Source organism: Aedes aegypti, chromosome 2 (assembly GCF_002204515.2).
Source record: "Aedes aegypti strain LVP_AGWG chromosome 2, AaegL5.0 Primary Assembly, whole genome shotgun sequence".
NCBI classification, from domain to species: Eukaryota; Metazoa; Arthropoda; class Insecta; order Diptera; family Culicidae; genus Aedes; species Aedes aegypti.
In genome coordinates, this window is record NC_035108.1 from 201,993,688 (window position 1) to 202,013,693 (window position 20,006).

The 20,006-nt window shown below is 35.6% G+C and overlaps 1 protein-coding gene across 6 annotated transcripts in view; it reads right to left on the bottom strand.

The window, feature by feature from the left end:
* Positions 1-18,782, bottom strand: part of LOC5579195 (CUGBP Elav-like family member 4) — a 599,629-nt gene extending 580,847 nt beyond the window's left edge. For 2 of the 6 annotated variants that reach the window (XM_021843723.1, XM_021843724.1), the window contains exons 1-2: positions 18,085-18,780; positions 16,323-17,345 (exon numbers count right to left, since the gene is read on the bottom strand). In XM_021843723.1, coding sequence (XP_021699415.1) covers positions 16,323-16,379 — 57 coding nt within the window. In that variant the 5' untranslated portion in view covers positions 16,380-17,345; positions 18,085-18,780. Of the gene's footprint in view, positions 1-16,322; positions 17,346-18,084 lie in introns of those variants that run through there. The other 4 variants (XM_021843727.1, XM_021843722.1, XM_021843725.1 and 1 more) reach the window with 4 other exon arrangements.
* Positions 18,783-20,006: the final 1,224 nt, after the last annotated feature.

Here is a 20,006-nt window from a genome sequence, read left to right on the forward strand (position 1 = left end):
TTCAAAGCTTTGTATGAGCCGTAACGCTTGAGTCTTCTCCTCCTAGAGCGTTAAGTTATTTGTGGACGGCGCCTACTGGCTACAAGAACTTTCTCAGTATTTGGGATCATGGACTAGTACCAATTATAAAACATTGCATTCACATCAAAATTCCTTACCGAAATGTGTTGGTAGGGGAACTGGTATTACCCCCAGGGGGCAAAACGCGCCACCATCGATTTGGACGAACGACGTGTTTTAGAATGCTTTTTTTCACCCTAGATCATAGAAAATGGATAAAAATGCTTCTTCTAATATGTTTGTATGTGTTATTCTCAACCAAATCGATTAAATCGTATAAAAACGTTTTTTGCTGATTTCGTTGCAATTTTGTGCGGTTTTCAAGGTCAAATTTTAGGCCGATAAATAACCAAATTTCTGAAACTATTGTCGAGAGCCAACTCTTCTTCTTCTTTCTGGCGTTACGTCCCAACTGGGACAAAGCCTGCTTCTCAGAGCTTCTCAGCCTGTTCTTATGAGCACTTCCACAGTTATTAACTGAGAGTTTTCTTTGCCGATTGACCATTTTTGCATGTGTATATCGTGTGGTAGGTACGAAGATACTCTATGCCCTGGGAATCGAGAAAATTTCCATTACGAAAAGATGCTCGACCAGCGGGATTCGAACCCACGACCCTCAGCATGGTCATGCTGAATAGCTACGCGTTTACCGCTACGGCTATCTGGGGCCCCTTCGAGAGCCAACTCGTGCACTGTCATAGTTTGTATTACGTGCAAAACATATGTTAAATTTGCCCTTAAAAAGCTTATTGAAGGACCTAAACTTTAATCAACTCTGGGGGCAAAACGCCCACCCCTATTTCATAACACCAAAACAGCCGTTTGAATTCAAATCCTACCTAACGTAATGCCACGTTGGTTACGCAAAAATTGGAACCTTATAAATGTACATTTTTTGCCTGTATACTATTATTGAACAACTAGCTTACCCGACGTGGTTGTCTAATGGTGCTATGCCACCCGTCATATGTTGCAGAAACAACTGTTTTGTGAAATAATATTTGCGTATGCTTTTCATCACAATGTTGAGAAAATTAACCGTGTGTTTTACGTTCGCTGAATATTTGCGAATATCTACGGCATGATGAAAAAAAAGATCAGTGAGGCGCTTGGCAGGTTTCCATGGTGATGACGGGGCCGCGACCGACTTGGATGAATTCGGTGAGATTGTTCTGGTTATGATTGTTGCTTTGATAAACTAAATACGAGCCAATTCTAAAGAGTATATTTTTAGAATTTGGAAGTGTGTTTGTATTATCATTATCCATTTGATAACGGTAATGCATACATGCGGGGCTTATTGTAAGTGAAGGTGACTTCTGAATGGACGTGTCGCTCCAGCCATTCTGAAATGGGTCACTGGATCTGCAATAGAGCTATCACCTTCTAACTCCTGGACTGAAGCTATCTGCAAAAGCAAAGTAGCATTGCAGATAGGTTTCTTCCATAATATCACTGCCGGACAGTGGGTGTTAGATGGAATACACACACACACACACACACATTAGCTTACCCGACGTGGCTAGCCACGTTCCAACGAAATTTTAAAGCGAAAAGCTATGTAGAATCTTTCAAATCGCATGATACTGATGATCGTCAAATCGCTTAAATTTATGCTCGGGCCATACTCCTTCATGTGCTCGACTACTGTTTTAGTGTTCTAATCTGAAATAATTACAGCCTTATTTGCTGTTATAGTGTTTCTTCTGATGTGAAATATTTTTAAAGTTCCAGAAGATTCTATGAATCAGGGAGTAGAATCTCACCAAAAATTCTAGCATATTCTCCTGAATAGCTGTTGCAGTGTAGTATGATTCATTGTTATATTTTAATATAACAGTTGTGATGAAAAGGCTATCGACTCAAGGAAATATCGAACCGTGGAAAACTGTTTTCAGGGATTATTATAGTAAGCATAAATTCTGTTTTAAGTATGCATCCATTAGTCGATATCGAGTCATGGAACGTCGACTCATGGAGGTTTCGCTGTAAATTAATAACACTCGGATAATTGGCGCACATTTATCTCATTCGTGTTTATCTTGCTTTTGCATATGTCGAATTCGTTTTTAAACCTGAGTTGGAACTGAAGAAACCCGTTTCACATTTTCAACTACAACCCGATTCAAATTCGACCGTACTGCAATTTGCTTAATGTTGATTTGTTTACGTTTTAGTCAACAACCAAACGACATTGATGAAGGGTTCGAGAAAATTCTACGCATTGGGATAAACAATGTTCCAGGAAACTCCAGAATATTCTGTCAAAGAGCTATTGTATTGCTCCACAATTTGCAATTGTATTGTTCTAATATTAAAATTGACTGTTGCGGTGCTCCTAAATTGCTGTTATAGTGCTTCATGGAACTTTTCGATGAAATATTTCAGAGCGTTACTGACAGACAGACAACTCTGGGATTGTATATATATATATATATATATATATATATATATATATATATATATATATATATATATATATATATATATATATATATATATATATGATAACATCTGAACAAATGCCCGGATGTATAAGGGGGGTGAAATGAGCCAATAATTAGCTACCCAACATTGATTCAACATGGCGTCCAGTGTATTTTTTTTTTTTATTCTTTTGGGACTAACAAAACATATGATTTTTTGGATAGGAGACATCAATGATACCTCACTGATGCGTTAAACATTCAACAAAATATTAAAAAGAGGAAAAACGTCATCAAATATGACGATACAACGCAATATAATTAATTGCCAGAAACTAGCACTAGCAGCACTTGAGCCGTATACTCGAAAATCAGAAGCAAGTTGGGGCAAACCGACCAGAAAGTGGGTACCAAAACGCGAAGTACCAAAAACGATGTGAAGAAGAGCCAAAATGTATGCAGGATGACAGCGGTGTCAGTCCTCTGGGATATATGCAACACATGTTCAAGCATTTTTTAAAAAATAATTTATAAACCCCAGAAAAGTAAAAATGCATAGCTGTTTCTACTATTTGGTAGAAAACATGTTTGTCTATCTGACCATAGTTAAAAAAGAGCATAACATAATGTTTTTCACATTTAAAATCGCTATTCTCCTTAACGTGGGCAAACTACCCCCAGTCCCCCTACAAACAGTTTTAAGGCTTATGAACAACTTTGCTGAAGATACGAACTTTCTTGTCATTATCGTGAGCTGGGCCTGCTATACTATGATCAAATGTACATACACATTAGAGCCACGTAGCAACAAAATGTCTAGCCAAATAATGCTTTGTTACAAAAAAATATAATAAAGACAATTACACGAGCAGGCAAATCACAGAATATCAATTTACATTTGTCAAGTTCCCAATATTACTTTTATGGAGAACGTCTCTATTTGAGCCCTACGGGATGACGAGGTTTCTTATTAAAATTTTGAGTCCTCAAGTCGTTTCCGTAAATACAAGTCTTTTAATAAGCTTTATTGCTTGCAGACGACAGTGGTAGAAGTTCTGACTTCATAGCTGAGTTTTGTCTAGGATTCCATCTCCTACTGGGCACCCTGAATCGACCCTTTGACATTAACAAGTTGATGTCTGTGGTCGGAAAGCAATAAATTGCACGAACATGTATTGACACATATTAATCAAGTCTTAAATTTGCCTTATTTCGGGCTATTTGAACAAGACACAAACCATGTGCTTTCTTGGAACATTTAATGTTTATACCTTTGTAAGGATTGACTGAAACCTTAGGGACTTTTACACACTATTTAGTGATTTAACGCAAATAGACAAACATTCAACAATCAACAAAAAAAAATTGCAACAGCTTTCAAGCTTCTTAACAACACTGCTGAAAACAAGAACCTTCTAGGTGGTCAGAATCTTGAGCTAGAGCTTGAATATGACCAAACTTTCTTGCACACTAGCGTCACGTAGCGGCAAAATTAATGTTCAAACAGTGCTGCCTCAAATTGCTTCTGAACAAGTTTGCTGAAAACTGGAAATTTCTAGGTGGTCGGGATCATGAGTTAGAGTATAATATTGAAGTATAACCCAATTTCCATGCACCTAGCACCACGTAGCGAAATTACTAACCAAACTGTGCTACTTTAAATTACTGTTAGGCTTCTGAACAATTTTGCTGAAGACATGAATTTTCTAGGTGCTCAGGATCATGCTCTAGCTCATCCATGACCAAATTACATGCCCACTAGCGTCTGCAGTGATCAGAAATCAGAATTTAACAAAAAACAATTGTGCATACAAAGCCATGATTCAAACTGAACATCTTCAAAGTTCGAACCAGAACCCGCTTAAGTATCTACCCAAGTAACATTAAGAGCCGAATAAAAGTTTATTCTACCGAAGTTAGCTTGAAAATGATTTGTTGAACTCTTATTTAGCAAAAATGTTTGTTGGGTACATCAGGGCCACATTTAGCCATGAGGAGAATCGATACCATATTATTCGTGCGGTTGTTGTTCACTACAAGTAGCATAATTTACAAAACATTTTCAACCATTTAAAATGCATCCAAAGTGTGGGGACCCAAGCCAACGGTTCTCTCGGGCTCCTCAATCTACGCTAAACCTAGCCGTATCAACAATAAGGGATAATTCAGAGGCCCAGTACATACCTATAAAACGGGTCCTGATCCAAATCTCAACCAAAACTTATTGAACTTGAACTTGCTATGAGAAATCCGCAACGCAATTTTGGGGCCCCTAGGAGCTCGGGCCCAGTGTGGCCCGCACTTACCGCACCCCCCCCCCTATTTACGCTAAAGATTGCTGGTATGATTTACACCAAGACTTCCACGATTCTGTTTTGAGTGATTCAAGAGTTTGTTCAAAGATTTAGTCTGTAATTTTCCAAAGGATGTTTATCCTAACATTCCTGCATTTATTTTGTTTTTTTTTTTCATTCCGAAGATAACTTTCATTCCGAAGATATTCCTTAAAAAGTGTACTTCCTTAAGTTTTTCTAGGCTTTTTAAGTTTTTACAAAAATTGTTTAAGGCATTTTCCAAAAATTCCAGAGCACCTCATCCTAGATAAAGCTCATTAAATTCTGCATGAATTCCTCAGATATTTTTTCATGAAATTCTCCAGGATTTTACCAAATAACAAACATTAAGAAAATCGATGATTTCACTATTGTAAATACGGAATTGTAACAGGGACAATCGCCCGTTCAGGGCAAAGTATTAATCTATGCTGACGATATGAAACTTTATTTGGAAATAAAAACTGCACAGGACATACATACTTTTAAACACGAAGTACAAATCTTCCACACGTGGTGTCAGAAAAGCCTACTACAACCGAATGTAAAAAATGTAACCTGATATCTTTTAACAGGAAAAGAGACATTCCCAATGTAACAATAACTTTAGGCAATCAAAATGTTGAAAAATGTAATAGAATCAGAGACTTAGGCATAATTTTAGACTCAAAACTTACTTTCATTGATCACTATAACACTATGATAAATAAAGCTAATAATATGTTAGGCTTCATTAAACGCTTCGCTTATAACTTCAATGATCCATACACAATAAAAACATTGTTTATTGCCTATGTTAGATCAATACTTGAATATTGCAGCATAATTTGGTCACCTTTTTCAACAGTACATGATGAAAGGATAGAGTCGGTGAAAAAACAATTTTTATTATATGCTCTTCGCAAATTAGGTTGGACAGAATTTCCATTACCATCTTACAAAGCTAGATGTATGTTGATTAATATTCAAACACTAAGAGAGCGTCGTGAATATGCAATGATTTCATTTATAAACGATATTGTATCCCATAAAGGTGATTCACCAGAATTATTATCTAAATTAAACTTTTATGTACCATCCAGACGTTTACGCCATCGAGAACTATTTACAATCAACTATCACCGTACTAATTATGCAAAATTTGGGCTAATGAACCAAATGATGACTACTTATAATAAACATTACAATTCAATCGACTTAACTTGGTCCAAAGCGAAGCTAAAACAATACTTCCGCACATTATCTTAAGAAGAAAAATTAGGTAATTGATTGTAGAAGTGTAACTAGCGCATAAGAAACTCTCTGTAACGGTCTACAAACATGATTGATGACAATAAATAAATAAATAAAAGTGGCAGCCACGATGATACTATATGTTTAGGGAATTCACGGAACTCACCTTCGAGCCTCGTAGCCTCGGACTCACAAAACTAAGAACGGTCCCATGTACGATATCTTCACCCTAATGATTCGCGTTTTCTCCACCTGACCTTCACATATTTCATTTGAAATTTTCCAAATTTCAAAAGGCATCTTCAAACGAAATAGTACGCTAGTATCATAAAGCATGTCCAAACTGGCTGTATATTCAAGCACCAAAAAATCGTTTGCTGTTTGCTGTCGAGTATTCACACTCAAAAACACGACCCACAGCCTGGGCACATAAACCTCTCTGCAAATCGAGTCGAAAAATTCCCACAATAAACCGTTTTTCGGAACCCGTGTACACACTTCGGTCCCTTGAACCTTACCACACATCTATGGCAGGCGAAAAGCGAAAACTCGGTCGCTCATTCGGCTGCGAAACCCGTTACTCAATCCGTTTTCCTTGAAGAGTCACCCCCCGACTGTGGAGGACGGATTGTTTACATGGATTACGGCGAAAAAAAAAGAAGGAAAACCCTCTCTTCTCTGCTCCGTAGCCAGCATCAACCGGGATCGCCGAGATGTTTATATAGAAAATAATATGAAAATCGATAAAAATTTAAACGGATGAATGGAATGCTTTATGGGGGTGGCCGCCAGCGTTACATACTGTTGACGGTTTGTGGATTTTGTACGTCGATAGGGGAGAGCAACCAGACCGGAATGTTGAAGAAACTTTAACGTGTGTTCTGCAGAAGCTCTAGTGTCTCTCTGCTGACCAAATACCCTTTCAAGCAACCGATCTCGTCGCATAATCGCAGCAGCGGCTTTCGCTTCTCGGACGGACTACATATTTATTTTGTAGTCTTTTGTTTGCTCGTCGACGTCTTGGAAGAGACAAGTTCGATTTTTCGGAAAACGACGACGATAGAAGGCGCGGTGGTTGGTTAGTGGTGTAAGCAAACGACTCCGCTCCGGAATGATGGCCTTCTTCGGGAGGGTCGTGTGATCGATCATTGAAATTTATACGCGGCTCGGGTTATAGCGAAGCAGAAGCAGAATGGAAGATGGGACGAAGCGAAATTCTTGGGAAAGTAAAAAGGCATCCTTATTGCATGCAATGGGTTTCGGGGTGAAAAAAGCTCTTTGTCGAGCTGCTTGGGGTAGGGTGGACGAGATGGATGCAAGTACAGTAAGGAAACTGTATGAAAATATAAATAGGTAAACTGAAAAAGCAGAGGTTCCAAAACGTTTCCGAAAGCGACACTTCGCTGTAGCGTAACTAGCTGTAAGCCCTTTTGGAAATTATATAATTTCGAAAAAAAAACTAAGATACGAATTTCAGCATTGAAAAATGAAAACAAATTATTACTCACTGATCCCAAGAAACCTCAAAAACTTACTGTGCAGTTTAAAAGTCCGTATAATTTTAATTAAGGACTCACTAATCCAATTGACAATCAAGTTACTCACGATTTCGAAAGCATTCTCAATTAAGAGAGCGCTTTCGAAAATTCCTGGGACTGATTCGGAAGAAGTGAGAACTCTTATTGGAAAATCTAAAAACTTTTAAGTCCCTGGCGATGATAGAATTGTCTACATCCTTATCAAGAAATTTCCAGAAAGTAGCTTAACATTCCTAGTTGATATATTTAACAAATATTGTCAGTTGGCATATTTTTCTGCAAAATGGTGAAATGCTAAGGTTGTACCAATTTTAAAACCAAACAAAAATCCTGAATAAGCTTGCAGCTATTGTTGCTTGCTTTTCTCAATCAGTAAACTTTTTGAAAAAGGTCATTTTGAGCAGAATGGCGGTTCACATTGTCGAAAATTCAACTTTCTCCAATGAACATTTTGAATTCCGTTATGGACATTCGACTACTCATCAACTTTTACGTGTATAATAATTTGATTCGTTCCAACAAATCTGAAGGCTATTATACTGGTCTTATCCATCTACACATAGAAAAAAAAAATTCGACACTGTTTGGCATGAAGGTTTGATTATAAAATTAAAACTTTATTTTTCCAACATACATTGCAAGTATAATCTGAAATCGTCAGTCAAATCGTACACTTCATGTTATTTATCAGAATTCCAAGTCTGAAAGACCTCCTGTAAGAGCTGGTGTTCCCCAAGGCGGAATTTCGGGACAAATATTACATTCGCCAAAGGACGAAGCCTGCGTGACATCTGTAGTAGATTGCAAACAAGTTGGATATATTTTCTTTATACTTGCAAAAGTGGAATATTTCACTAATTCTTGAAAAACTAAACTAAAAATATTATGTAGGAATATTTTTAGTTTAGTTTTTCAAGAATGAGTGAAATATTCCACTTTTGCAAGTATAACCACAAGCTCTTTAAAACTGGTCAGTGATACTTTTAGATTCTCTTTATTTAGTGAGATTCTGTTCGGAGGGTTCGAATATATTAACACACCAAGGACGAAGCCCTAAAATCAGTTGGAATGCTAAATTCAACCCACCATATCTCGGCTATTCTAAGTCCAATTTTTTAAATTTTTGCACCTTCGGAAATGTAAAGGCTTCTCATATAATCTCAGATTTTTGAAATATTTAAAGGAAGTATTGTTTGATTTGTAGTATTTAAAACACCGGAGCAAGTCCTTATTAATTTTGTAACCGGTAGTACTTGAGATTTACATGAAACCTACAGTTTTTTTTGGTTGCATGATGATCGTATTGGTGTAACCAAACAATAAGCATTGAAGTTTTGATTGTTAGCCATTCAAAGAGGCCATCAAATTCGCAAACACTGATAAAAAAATCAATTTTTCACGAAAAGTGAAAAATACACTTTTTCTACAGTAGTTTAATATTTTTCGCGATGACTCATCAGTTTTATAATTTTAAAATCTTCGTATGTTCATGAGAAACAAATTTAATGAACATCGTTGAAAGCTGTTTGTTCAAACAACTACAATACATTCACAAAATCTTGTACAAAGTAGAAAATTCTGAAATTTCTCTAAATCTTATCAATTTTAAGATCTCTAAATCTTATCATTTTTAAGATATGAAGCATTGTTAGATACAAAAAAGATAATGTTTTCAGAAATCTTTAGACGTTTTTTCAGAGAACTATAACATTTTTACAAAACTGTGAATAAAATAGGAAAATTACGATCCTTACAACAGTTTGGTGTTTTCTGCATTAATCCATGGATTTTGTGATTTTAAAATATTCTCAAATTTAGGGTTGTCAGGTTTGCACAACATAATCAATGAAGATGATTACTCTCAATAATGAAATTTTAATAACCATTTTTAAATCATAAAATCCATGGAACTTTGTGGTAAACTTCAGGTTGTTATTTGATTAAACTTTTCTGGTATTTTCCACAGTTTTGTGAAAATGTATTAGTTCTTAAAATCATCAAAAACGTTCTGTAAATAAAAGTTTAATTTTAATTATTTATTTCTTTATCTAAGAATGTTCCAAACCTTTAAAATGATATGGTCTGGAGGCATTCAGTTAATTGCAGTTCTCACTGAACTCGTCGAAAATAAAATGCCGAATGTCAAAACGTCGAAGGAATAAAATGTCAAAAGGGTAGAAAAAGTTCTTTGATGGGTGATTTTATTCCGAAAAAATAAATAATTTGATATTTTTTCTTTTCAATGTTATATTCCTTTAGACGTTTTGGCGTTCAACGTTTGTTGTTTTTTGATGATATCAAGAACGCTCTGACAATTGCATTATATGAATTTGGGAAAATTTTAAACCGTGGAGAATATAAGCCGATTCGGCAATTCCAAAATTACAAGAGAAATTTTATATATTCCTGTATTATTCATGATTTTGTGAAAATATTGTAGTGTATGCAACAAACAGCTACTAGTAATTTTGAGCGCACTTATTTTTCTTGAAAATATACAACGATTTAGAGAAAATATATAGATCGTAAAATTTTCAAATTTTCGTAGCAACAGAATATTTTTGTATTATATCGTAATTCAGCCATTCCGATCTAGTGGGTCACCGAATTCCGTGAAAATTTGCTATTTTGTTCCTTATCCGAAATAAGGATACACGTATTTTTGGATTTTTTGATTAGGGTGACCATTTCCAAAATAAATAAAATAATGCTGTTCTCATTTTTTCTTGAAAGTTCAGAAAATTTTACGTTTACTGTCAAATTTTCAGCGATGTATGTTTTTAAGTTTTTGAGATATATTTTTTTGAAAATATAAAATCAGTCATTTTTCATCGGCACACACTGTAGATCTCAGCGCATTAGATTTGTAATGTTTAAAAAAAATCATAACTTTTGAACAGTTCAACCGATTTCTAATCTTTTTTTATAGAATGAAAGCTTAAGGTTTCAACTTTTCAGAAAAAATAGAAAACTTTGAAAAGCTTTTTTTTTTTTCATTAAAATATATGAAAATTTCAAAAAAAAAACTAGAAATTTTTATATTTTTTCACGTTTAAACATATTTATATCATATTTTTTAATTTTGTCTGAAAAGTTGAAATTTTAAGCTTTCATTCTATAAAAAAAGATTGGAAATCGGTTAAGCTGTTCAAAAGTTATGATTTTTTTTAAATAAAAAATCCAATGCGCTGAGACGATGTGTGACGATGAAAAATGACTGATTTTTTATTTAAAAAAAAATATATCTCAAAAACTAAAAAACATACATTGCTGAAAATTTGACAGTAGACGTAAAATTTTCTGAACTTCTGAAAAAATGAGAACAGCAATAGCCCCTTTGGCCCCGAGGCCTTCAAAACACAAATAAAAAACGGAAACTATTGAGTTTTTTTTATGTAAAAAACACACTTTTTGTGAAATTCTATATTTTTCCTGAAAATTCAAAATCTCTAGCCTTCATTTCATCCAAAAAGATTGAAAATCGGTCAAGCGGTTCAAAAGTTATATTTTTTTTTAAATAAAAATTTTGCAAAATCGCGATTTTTCTGGTCACCCTATTTCGGAAATGGTCACCCTTATTAAAAAATCCAAAAATACGTGTATCCTTATTTCGGATAAGGAACAAAATAGCAAATTTTCACAGGAATTCGGTGACCCACTTTATCGGTTTTTCATGGAATGGCTGAATTTGTGAAAATATTGTAGTTCTTTCAATAAAATTGCATCGATTAAGTAGTGGAAATTTGACAACCTTAAATATGAGAATACATTGAAATCACAAAATACATGGATCATTGCAAATAAATTTCAAACTGTTGTTAAGATTGTATTTTTCCTAATATTTTGTAAAAAATGTTTCAATTCTTTGAAAAACATTAAAAATGTTCAATAAATACAGCAATGACCCGATTTTGTCAGCTCCCGATTTAATCTACCCCCAATTTTAGAACCCTTTTTGACCCGATTTTGTCAGCCTAAAATTTATATTTATTTTAATTAGACTAAACAAATATATACTGGCAATATTGGGTGCATAAAGTCAATTATGACCTTGGCCACGTCTGAACAATCATCTTAAGACCGAAATTTTGAAATTCTTTATAATTATCCAAGAAATATATCAATGCTACATTGGATTACGGTACATAGAAAAATTAAGTAAAAAAAACAATGTTTATATTAATATAATCGAAAAATTTATTACAGTTTCTACATGAAAAAGGGCTTAACAAAAAATTGTTATAAAACAAGAATTGTTTTAAGAATTGAAAATTTCAAATCACTTTAGTTCGACACGAATGGTGTAAAGTGTCGTCAATACACAAAAAAAAAACTTAATCATAAAGATAAGTCCTTAAGTTAAAATTAAACTTCAAACCAGTCGATTTTTTTTCCGATTTTTGCTCTTTTCCGATGAGGCTGACGAAATCGTGAAATAACTGAATATTTTTTTAACAGACCTCGAGACCTTAACAATTCAAGCATTGTTTTAATTGACAAGGTCGCGAAGCAGAAAATTAGTTTCTTATGAACATAAAAAGAGTTAAAATTATAAAACTGATGAGTCATCGCGATAAATATTAGAACATGACAACCTGTATTTTTCTGTATTTTTCACTATTTTGTGAAACTATTGTAGTTTTTCCAACAGAAATGTATTAACCATCTAATACCCAACCCCGCCTTTAGACGGGGTACACTTTGGAATTTTGTGTATCTTTTCGTAGCTCGGAAATCAAAATGATTTTATTTTTGGCTTAAACCTTGACGCATAACACGCATATAAGAAAAGTTATTTATGACTTTTGAAACTTTTTTGCATTTTTGAAAATTGTTTGAAAAATTGTATTCTTATATAACCTACAAATTCCCGGAGTTCATTGAATGTGTATTATAAAAAATCGTATATTTTATATTTTTCTACGATCAACCTATCACAAAAGGAGAGCTTGGTGGTATTAAAACAATTCCAAACCTGTTTTTCCGTTAATTGCAAGGAAAATAAAAATATTTCCAGAAAAATATTAAAAAATTTAATATTTATAAAAGTACCGTAAAATTTTAATTTTTATTATTGCCAAAAATCAGTAACTAGAAGAGGTTTCCAGAAAAAAACGAAAAAGGGTAGGAATGTTCAGAAATAAAAAATATAAAAATCAAAAACCAAAATTCATAGATTTGCGAATAAAAATAAATCATTGCCCAAAACGTATTTAGAACGATTTTAGATAACTAAAAATAATATTTAGATCGAAAATAAAAATTTGGGTATTAGAGGGTTAACAGTGTTCTGCAAATTTGATGGCTTTAAATATGAGAATATTTTAAGATCATAAAATGTATAGGTCATCGCGATAACATGGACATTTTTACTTCAAAACGCTTGTAGCTCATAACTCCAAGGGAATTTGGTGATTTCAGCATGCAAAAGCCATAAAATACCGCTGAAATCATTTTGTTTTTTTTTTTTTAAATCTACAGGTGGCCATAGCGGTAAACGCGCATCTATTCAGTATGACCAAGCTGAGGGTCGTGGGTTCGAATCCCAACGATCGAAGATTTTTTCGATATGTAAAATTTCCAGGGTATAGAGTATTTTCGTACTTGCCACACGATACATACTATGCTATGTTCCAGTAAGGGCGTAATGCCAATGAAGGAAAAGAAATATTCATCCGTGAAAAAAATTAACCAAATTTTAAAACTGTTTATACCTACAGTCAAAACTATATCAATAATTAGTTAAATCTGGGTTTCTTGAAAAATGCTGAATGTTCTTTCCAATAATTTCGAAGATAAGAAAAGTATTAAGCAAGTTAAAAGTCGTGGGTTTTGTCAAATTTTCAATCACGAGGAATAGTTCCATGGGTTAAAGGGTGATCCGATCGACAAAAAATTAGATATTTTGCAAGTTTCAAATGATGAACATTTGATCCAATTCCTTGATGGTCGACGTGATGTGGACACTTTGGAGGGAATGATCCATGTTCAATGTAGTTTTAAGCTGCTCTGGTGTACTGTCTGTAAGCACTTTTTCCTAACTTCTGAAATCAGCTGAAACTCAATTCTATAATTGAATTCCCTAAACCTAAGCTTTCATCTGACTTTATGGTTCTACATGCTTATACACTGTTTGGGTTCAATTTATTTGAAATCCAAAGAATGTGATTTGTTTGAGTTCTTTACTACCGAAATTCCGTACTTATAACAAGTAGAATTGTGTTGACATGACATGTGAGGAATTGAATTTACAAATTACTTTGAGGTGGAATATGTAATCTTAATACTTCAATATTATGTCGATATAAATGAAGTGCGAATTTAAGTTATTTTAGTTTATATTTCTTACAAGTTTATTTTAAGCAACATCATTATAACATCAAATTTTCATAGAAAATATAATATAGAATTGATAAAATATACATGTTAATTTGATTGTTGTACATTACAGAAATTGAGACAGAATTTACTGTTTAATTTACTGTTCTGAGGACTGAGAATCATTAACAATAAACCTTGTTCAAAAAGTTTGTCATTTCTTCATTTATTGTGTAACAAAAAACAATATCAAACGGTTATCATAATTTATTCAATTAATTTTATGTATTCATATCATTACTTGCTGCATCAAAATGGTTCACGTATCTACAAACTTTGCGATTCTTTTTTTTTTTTTTTTAATTCAAATTTCCTAATAATATATGCCTAGATCAACAATTGAAGGGCAACAATTGATGCTGCAAATAAAAATAAATCGCATTTTTTTCATATTTTCTCACATGATTTTCTCAAAAGTTATATGTGTATTCACATCCTAGTTCTATTTGCAAAAAAAACTGTTAATTATTCAAAAAATATTAAAGTGTTTGCTGTACGAATTGAGAGCCCGAAACGCGCAAAGGGGTTGAAATGACATTTTGTTTGGTTTTGTGTTTAAAGTGACCGATACAGTGGACGATTTGTCCTTTGAAGGAAGCACTACACTAGACAACGGACAAGCATGTAATGCCTAGTGACACAGTCGGAATACGTTCCTGGTGAAAAGTTTTCCGGACTGAAGCGGAAATCGAACCCACACTTCTTGATTCGATGCGGCTAAATGCCTGGTAAAACTAATCGCACGGCCACGAAGCTCACAGTTAAGTACACTAGAACATTCTTCTGTTTTCTAAGTTTTTAGTAAATTTTAACAAAAAAAAACATAATTCGTGGAAGATTGAGTTGTTCTTTTTCTAAAACTTGGCACTGGGATGCACTTTTGGACAGAGCTCATTGTTGCCTAGTAGCCTTTGAAAATCACTCGGCCGAAGTGAATCAAAAATGTCAAGATAGAATGCTTATGTTGTTTAGTGATCCATAATATATCACAAAAAACTGAAATACCAATGGTTCCTATGAACGACTTTCCCTTTGAGGAAAGCATTACACCTGAGAGGGAGAAACCGATACAGAATTTATGTACGTCATAGTGAGCCGAGATTCTGCTGTCACAAACTGTCACTGTGAGCCCAGATCTTGAAGAATGGACAAACTTGATAAAAGCGCGTAATTGAACAAAATAAATGTTTGCATTTCAGCAAAGTTGACAACGATCGGTTGAAAATCAATTTCTTGCACACCCAAAACCAATAGTGCTGGTGATAGCACTTTTTAATTTGATCGAATATAAAGTATTGAAACACGCATCTTTTTACTGTTTTCGAATCGAAATTAAAATTGAATGCACATAAAACTATGGCGCTTTTTCCAAGTTTGTCCAGAAAGATCGAAGGTACACAATAAAAGAAAACTAGCAATTTTTCCCAAGCCTGCCTTGATTGTCGTTGGTGAGCGGGAGTTATCTTGCAATTTGGAAAAGTGTTGTATCATATTTCGTGTGTAGTATCTGTGCCTCCCTCCCAGCACTACACTACTCGCACACAATTCTTCAGATTGGAGTGGCAATCGCACTCCAAAGTACCTTGCGTTCTGAACACTAACTACAAGGCCTATTTTTAACCCTGTCATAATTTTTGTATTGATTTTAAAAAACTAGATTCAGCACTTATTGATCCACACCAAAAATTTTGATCAGTAGCTAATAGATAATAAATTTAAAGCTAAATATCTAGGTCATTTAGAAGTATTTACATAATGTTAAGAATATGGCAGAAATGTTTTCATTTCACAATTATTTTACTCATACTCTGTATTATGTTTTACATAGATTTTGATGTTATTTATTATTTTATGATAACAATCACAAGTATCTAGAATTTGTCAAATTAAATCATTCCTAAACAGTAACATCAATTATTTTTCTTTATTCAAAAAGTTTTTCCATTCGATTTCCATACAAAAATAGGTTATTGTTCGTCCGCGCGAACAAAATTTCCTCTAAAATATAAACTAACCCTGCATATTAAAACGAGGCAATTGAATGGAAAGAAAAAAAGATGAATAAAAAATATTTTCTACAACTCTTATTCAAATGCTGTGCCGTATTTAATTATCAAAATCTTCTGGAAAAGAGTTCGTTCCTATATTGCTTGAATATCACAAGTATCTTATATGGAAAAAGCAAAGATAGAAAGTTGTAAATAAAATGAAATATTACATTTTTCAAATAAAGTGGGAACTTCTGCCAGAGGGATGCAAGAAGGATATCAGAATGCGGGTAATATCATATCATAAGTCAGCTACCTACTAGTGAAAAGGGTACAAGCGAATAAGAAAGCGAAAAATCAACTTACAATCACTTGAGGAAAGTCAACTTTCCCTTGACGAACGATTTCTATCATGTGAACCATATGGAATGTATTGAATTCACTTGCAGGAACCGAAATTAATATGGGAATAACTTCAGGCTTCTCTTTTGGATGCTTCTTCTGCGTGTTCTTCTTTTTTTTTCTCGGAGTGGTAGCAGTAGCTTTGCGGCTGCTTTATTCGTCGTCTCCTTCGAGCTCCAGGATCGAATCGAACTACGAGAGTTTTTTTTTTCTATATTTCGGTATCAACTTCTTCTTCCTCGCTGTTGGCGATTCACTAAAACTGTGTGTATGTTTTTCTGTTTTCTATCAGAGAGCGGTTTTTCTTCCTAACCCACAGAGAGGGGGTGGTTCGGGTGAATGTTATTAAATTGATTAAACTCACACAAGAGAATGCGTTTTCTCCCCCGCCGACCGATGAAAGGGGCTCTGGGGTGTGCGAAGCTCTTCGCCGCACTCTCTCACTCAGTCACCACCACACTTCTTTCGATGGGATGTCTCGGAGTTTCGGGAATTCTTGTTTGCGGTATGTGTATTTATGATTTATACTAGATCTCTTCTGCTGCCTCAGCTTCTTCTTCTTCTTCTTACTCTTACTTCACGTGCAATCTTTTCGAACTGCTTTCGGCTTTGGTTGGAACGGCAGAATTTCCGCCCGTTTCGACACCCACTACTTTAACGAGCGATAAATTTTGCCTCGCTTTTCAACGCGCAAATACTCTCTGTTGCTGCTGCTGAGCTCAAACCGTAGAGACGAGAAACAGTTTCAACTTCTTTGGACTAACTTTTATTTTTTTCTAAGGACGATTTATAGATTTTTATATTTTTTTGGCGTAAACTCACTTCACTCGCGATGCACACTTCAAGTTTTTTTTTCTACCCCGCACTGGATGGTTGATATTTCATCAAACACAACTCACTGCTTCTTCGCCTTCTTTTATGCAAAGCACAAATTTAATTGTTTTCAAATTGCCACTTGGTGGGAAAGTTTTTGCTGCTTTTTTAATTCTGTGGATGGCAGAAACGGTTCAGAATATTAGTTTCTCTATGTTTGATGTGCAAGTCACAATTCAACTTGATTACAATCTCGTCTATCATTTGATCGGTCAGGTTCTACAATATGATGATAAGTAATGAGTCAAAGATAGTTTGCGCTGTAATCGAGGCTAGTTAGCCAATTTGTAATCGAATAAGCTGATTTCTTCAGTAAAATTTAAAAATATGCAAATGAGATCAAAAACATTTAGGGAAAAAGCACGCATTTTTGACCTATAAAAAATCTGTGTCAATTTTATGGTTTCCCTTAAAAGAAGGCCAAAATCGTATTATTGGGTCACAAAAAAGTGATCATCAAAAAATGATGTTTTTTTTATATGATTGAATATTTTCTATAAAAACTTTATGTTTATTGAATGCCATGAAAAAGGAAAACCACAAAGAAAAGTATGCACTATATGAGTAGAGTTAATTTCAATAAATATTTCGAGGCTGTAATTTATACTATTAAAGTACCATATGCTACGAGAAATCTCATGAAAAGTCTCGTGAAATTGTGGCAATCACTTGAAAATTTCTCTTCAAATTTGTTTAGCAACCACACCACTGGAATTCCTATTGCACATAAAGAACTATACTTCGTAAAATTTAAATTTCAATCTAAAATCTATACATTCGAGAAACGCCTATCAACGAAGTACCAGTCGACCATATTGTAGAACAGCTGACCATCTGCGAACGCCCGAATTACTTTTCAAAATCACCAAACTGGTGGAGATCGAAACGATCTGTCTGAGAACGGCGGATCGCGCGACTCGCTTGGAAACACACGTTCTGAGCTGAGCGGACGAATCTCCTGCACTTGTGTAGTTCAAAAACGCTTTATTGACTGCTGTCGTCGGTTCGCTGTTTGGCCGGAAGGAGGCTGGAAAGAATTTTCACTCTCTCTGAACTCCCCCTTGGAGAAGAATCAGGTGTCAACCTAGATTCTTCCGCAAAAATCGCGATCTTCCACTTCTTGTGACGGTTTCCGAAAAACACAGACACAGCTTATAGACAGATAATTAAATATAACAACAAACAACAAGTGTATATGATCACGACTTAACTATACAAAACTCAATTGTAGACTAAAGTACGGATCGCACGTCGGTTGTTTTGTAAGTATGTAGTAACACACCGGGGAAAACGGGTGCTTCCGAACGTCGACTTCGGAAATCAGTCTCCGTTGTTACTCTTTCCTAGTTTCCTTTCGTCGGGCTAGGAAAAGCCGAAAGTCCCCTTCACGCAAACGACGGTGTACGTGTTGATACGACAGTATTCGCCCACACACAGCGATGGCTCATCACAACCACACGTGCCTCCGTTTTGGTTGAACTCGAGAGGATAAAACACGACAAAGCGGAAAGGAATCTGAACCACTTGAAACACGTTGCACCGAAAGACTAAGCGACTATGACGAGGGGGAATTCGACAGTCAATCTACGGAGCATTAACTGTGAAAGAGTTATCGTTCGAGCAGGTACGACCATTTCGAGCAGTTCCCCTCAAAACCGATGCACCTACACAACCACAGAGGCGCCAACAAAGTAATTTTGTACCGACACCGGTCGAACGTAAAAAACGAAAACAACCTGAAACCTTTCCACCCCCACTAGTGAAACCTTCCGTGAGCCTTCTGAATGCGCATGTCCACCTTCCGCCGAACCCACTGGCTTCCATCCCCGTTCACCCTCCCGAACCCTCACTCGAAACAACAGACTGTTGATTCTGCTCGAAGAATTACATAATTTCACCCCCCTGAAGCCCCGAAGTCTCAAATCACACGTACAACCCGCACAACTACAACCACCGAAACGAAGTCCTATTCGAAAGCTCGGAGCCCGAAGCTTCGGCTCTTCGCAACACTCGTCAATCGACCGACACATCTATAGGACATCAATAGGACACACGACGACACGACACGGTGACCTATACAGATAGCAGCATCCTGACCAGAGTTCCTCGCTCACTTTCCGACAGGGATCCTCATACTGCTGCACACAGAGGCGGGGTTTTCCCTCAAATACACATGCGCAGCACCTTATTACCTCGTCTCGCACACACCTTGCATCATATCCACCTCCAACCCTCTCAACCCGTCACCCCCTCGGGCAATGCAGTTGTAAGTGGGCCCTGTAAGTGTGTAGTAATTGTCTCTTCCGTCCGTTTCCCACCGCCGCTCGCTCCGAATTGCATCGAACTCTTGTGTCATTCTTATTCTTCCCTCACCGTTTCGGAATCCTGAAATTCCCAAGTTCCATAACCTAGTTCCACCCACCCCATCATTCAAACTCGCATCCATCCCAGACCATATTGCAGACAATTAATCAAATTTGTTTCCGAAAAACGACAACTTTAATCGATGCCCACATTCCCGCAAAACTCCGGAGCTCAAATATTAATTACTTTCGGCTGCTAATTGGAAAATTCTCAAACTCCTGATGGAAACCAGCTGTCCGCGCGATTTTGCCATCAAACAGGACACCGGGGACGACTGGGGATGAAATGTGCGACTGTTTTTACGTCTTCGAATGCTGCTCGTGACCTATTCTCTTCGAAAACAACCGCACCGTTCCTCCAGTGCGTGTCATGTCGATGTGATTGTAGTAGATGATGGCTAGACTGGTTCGG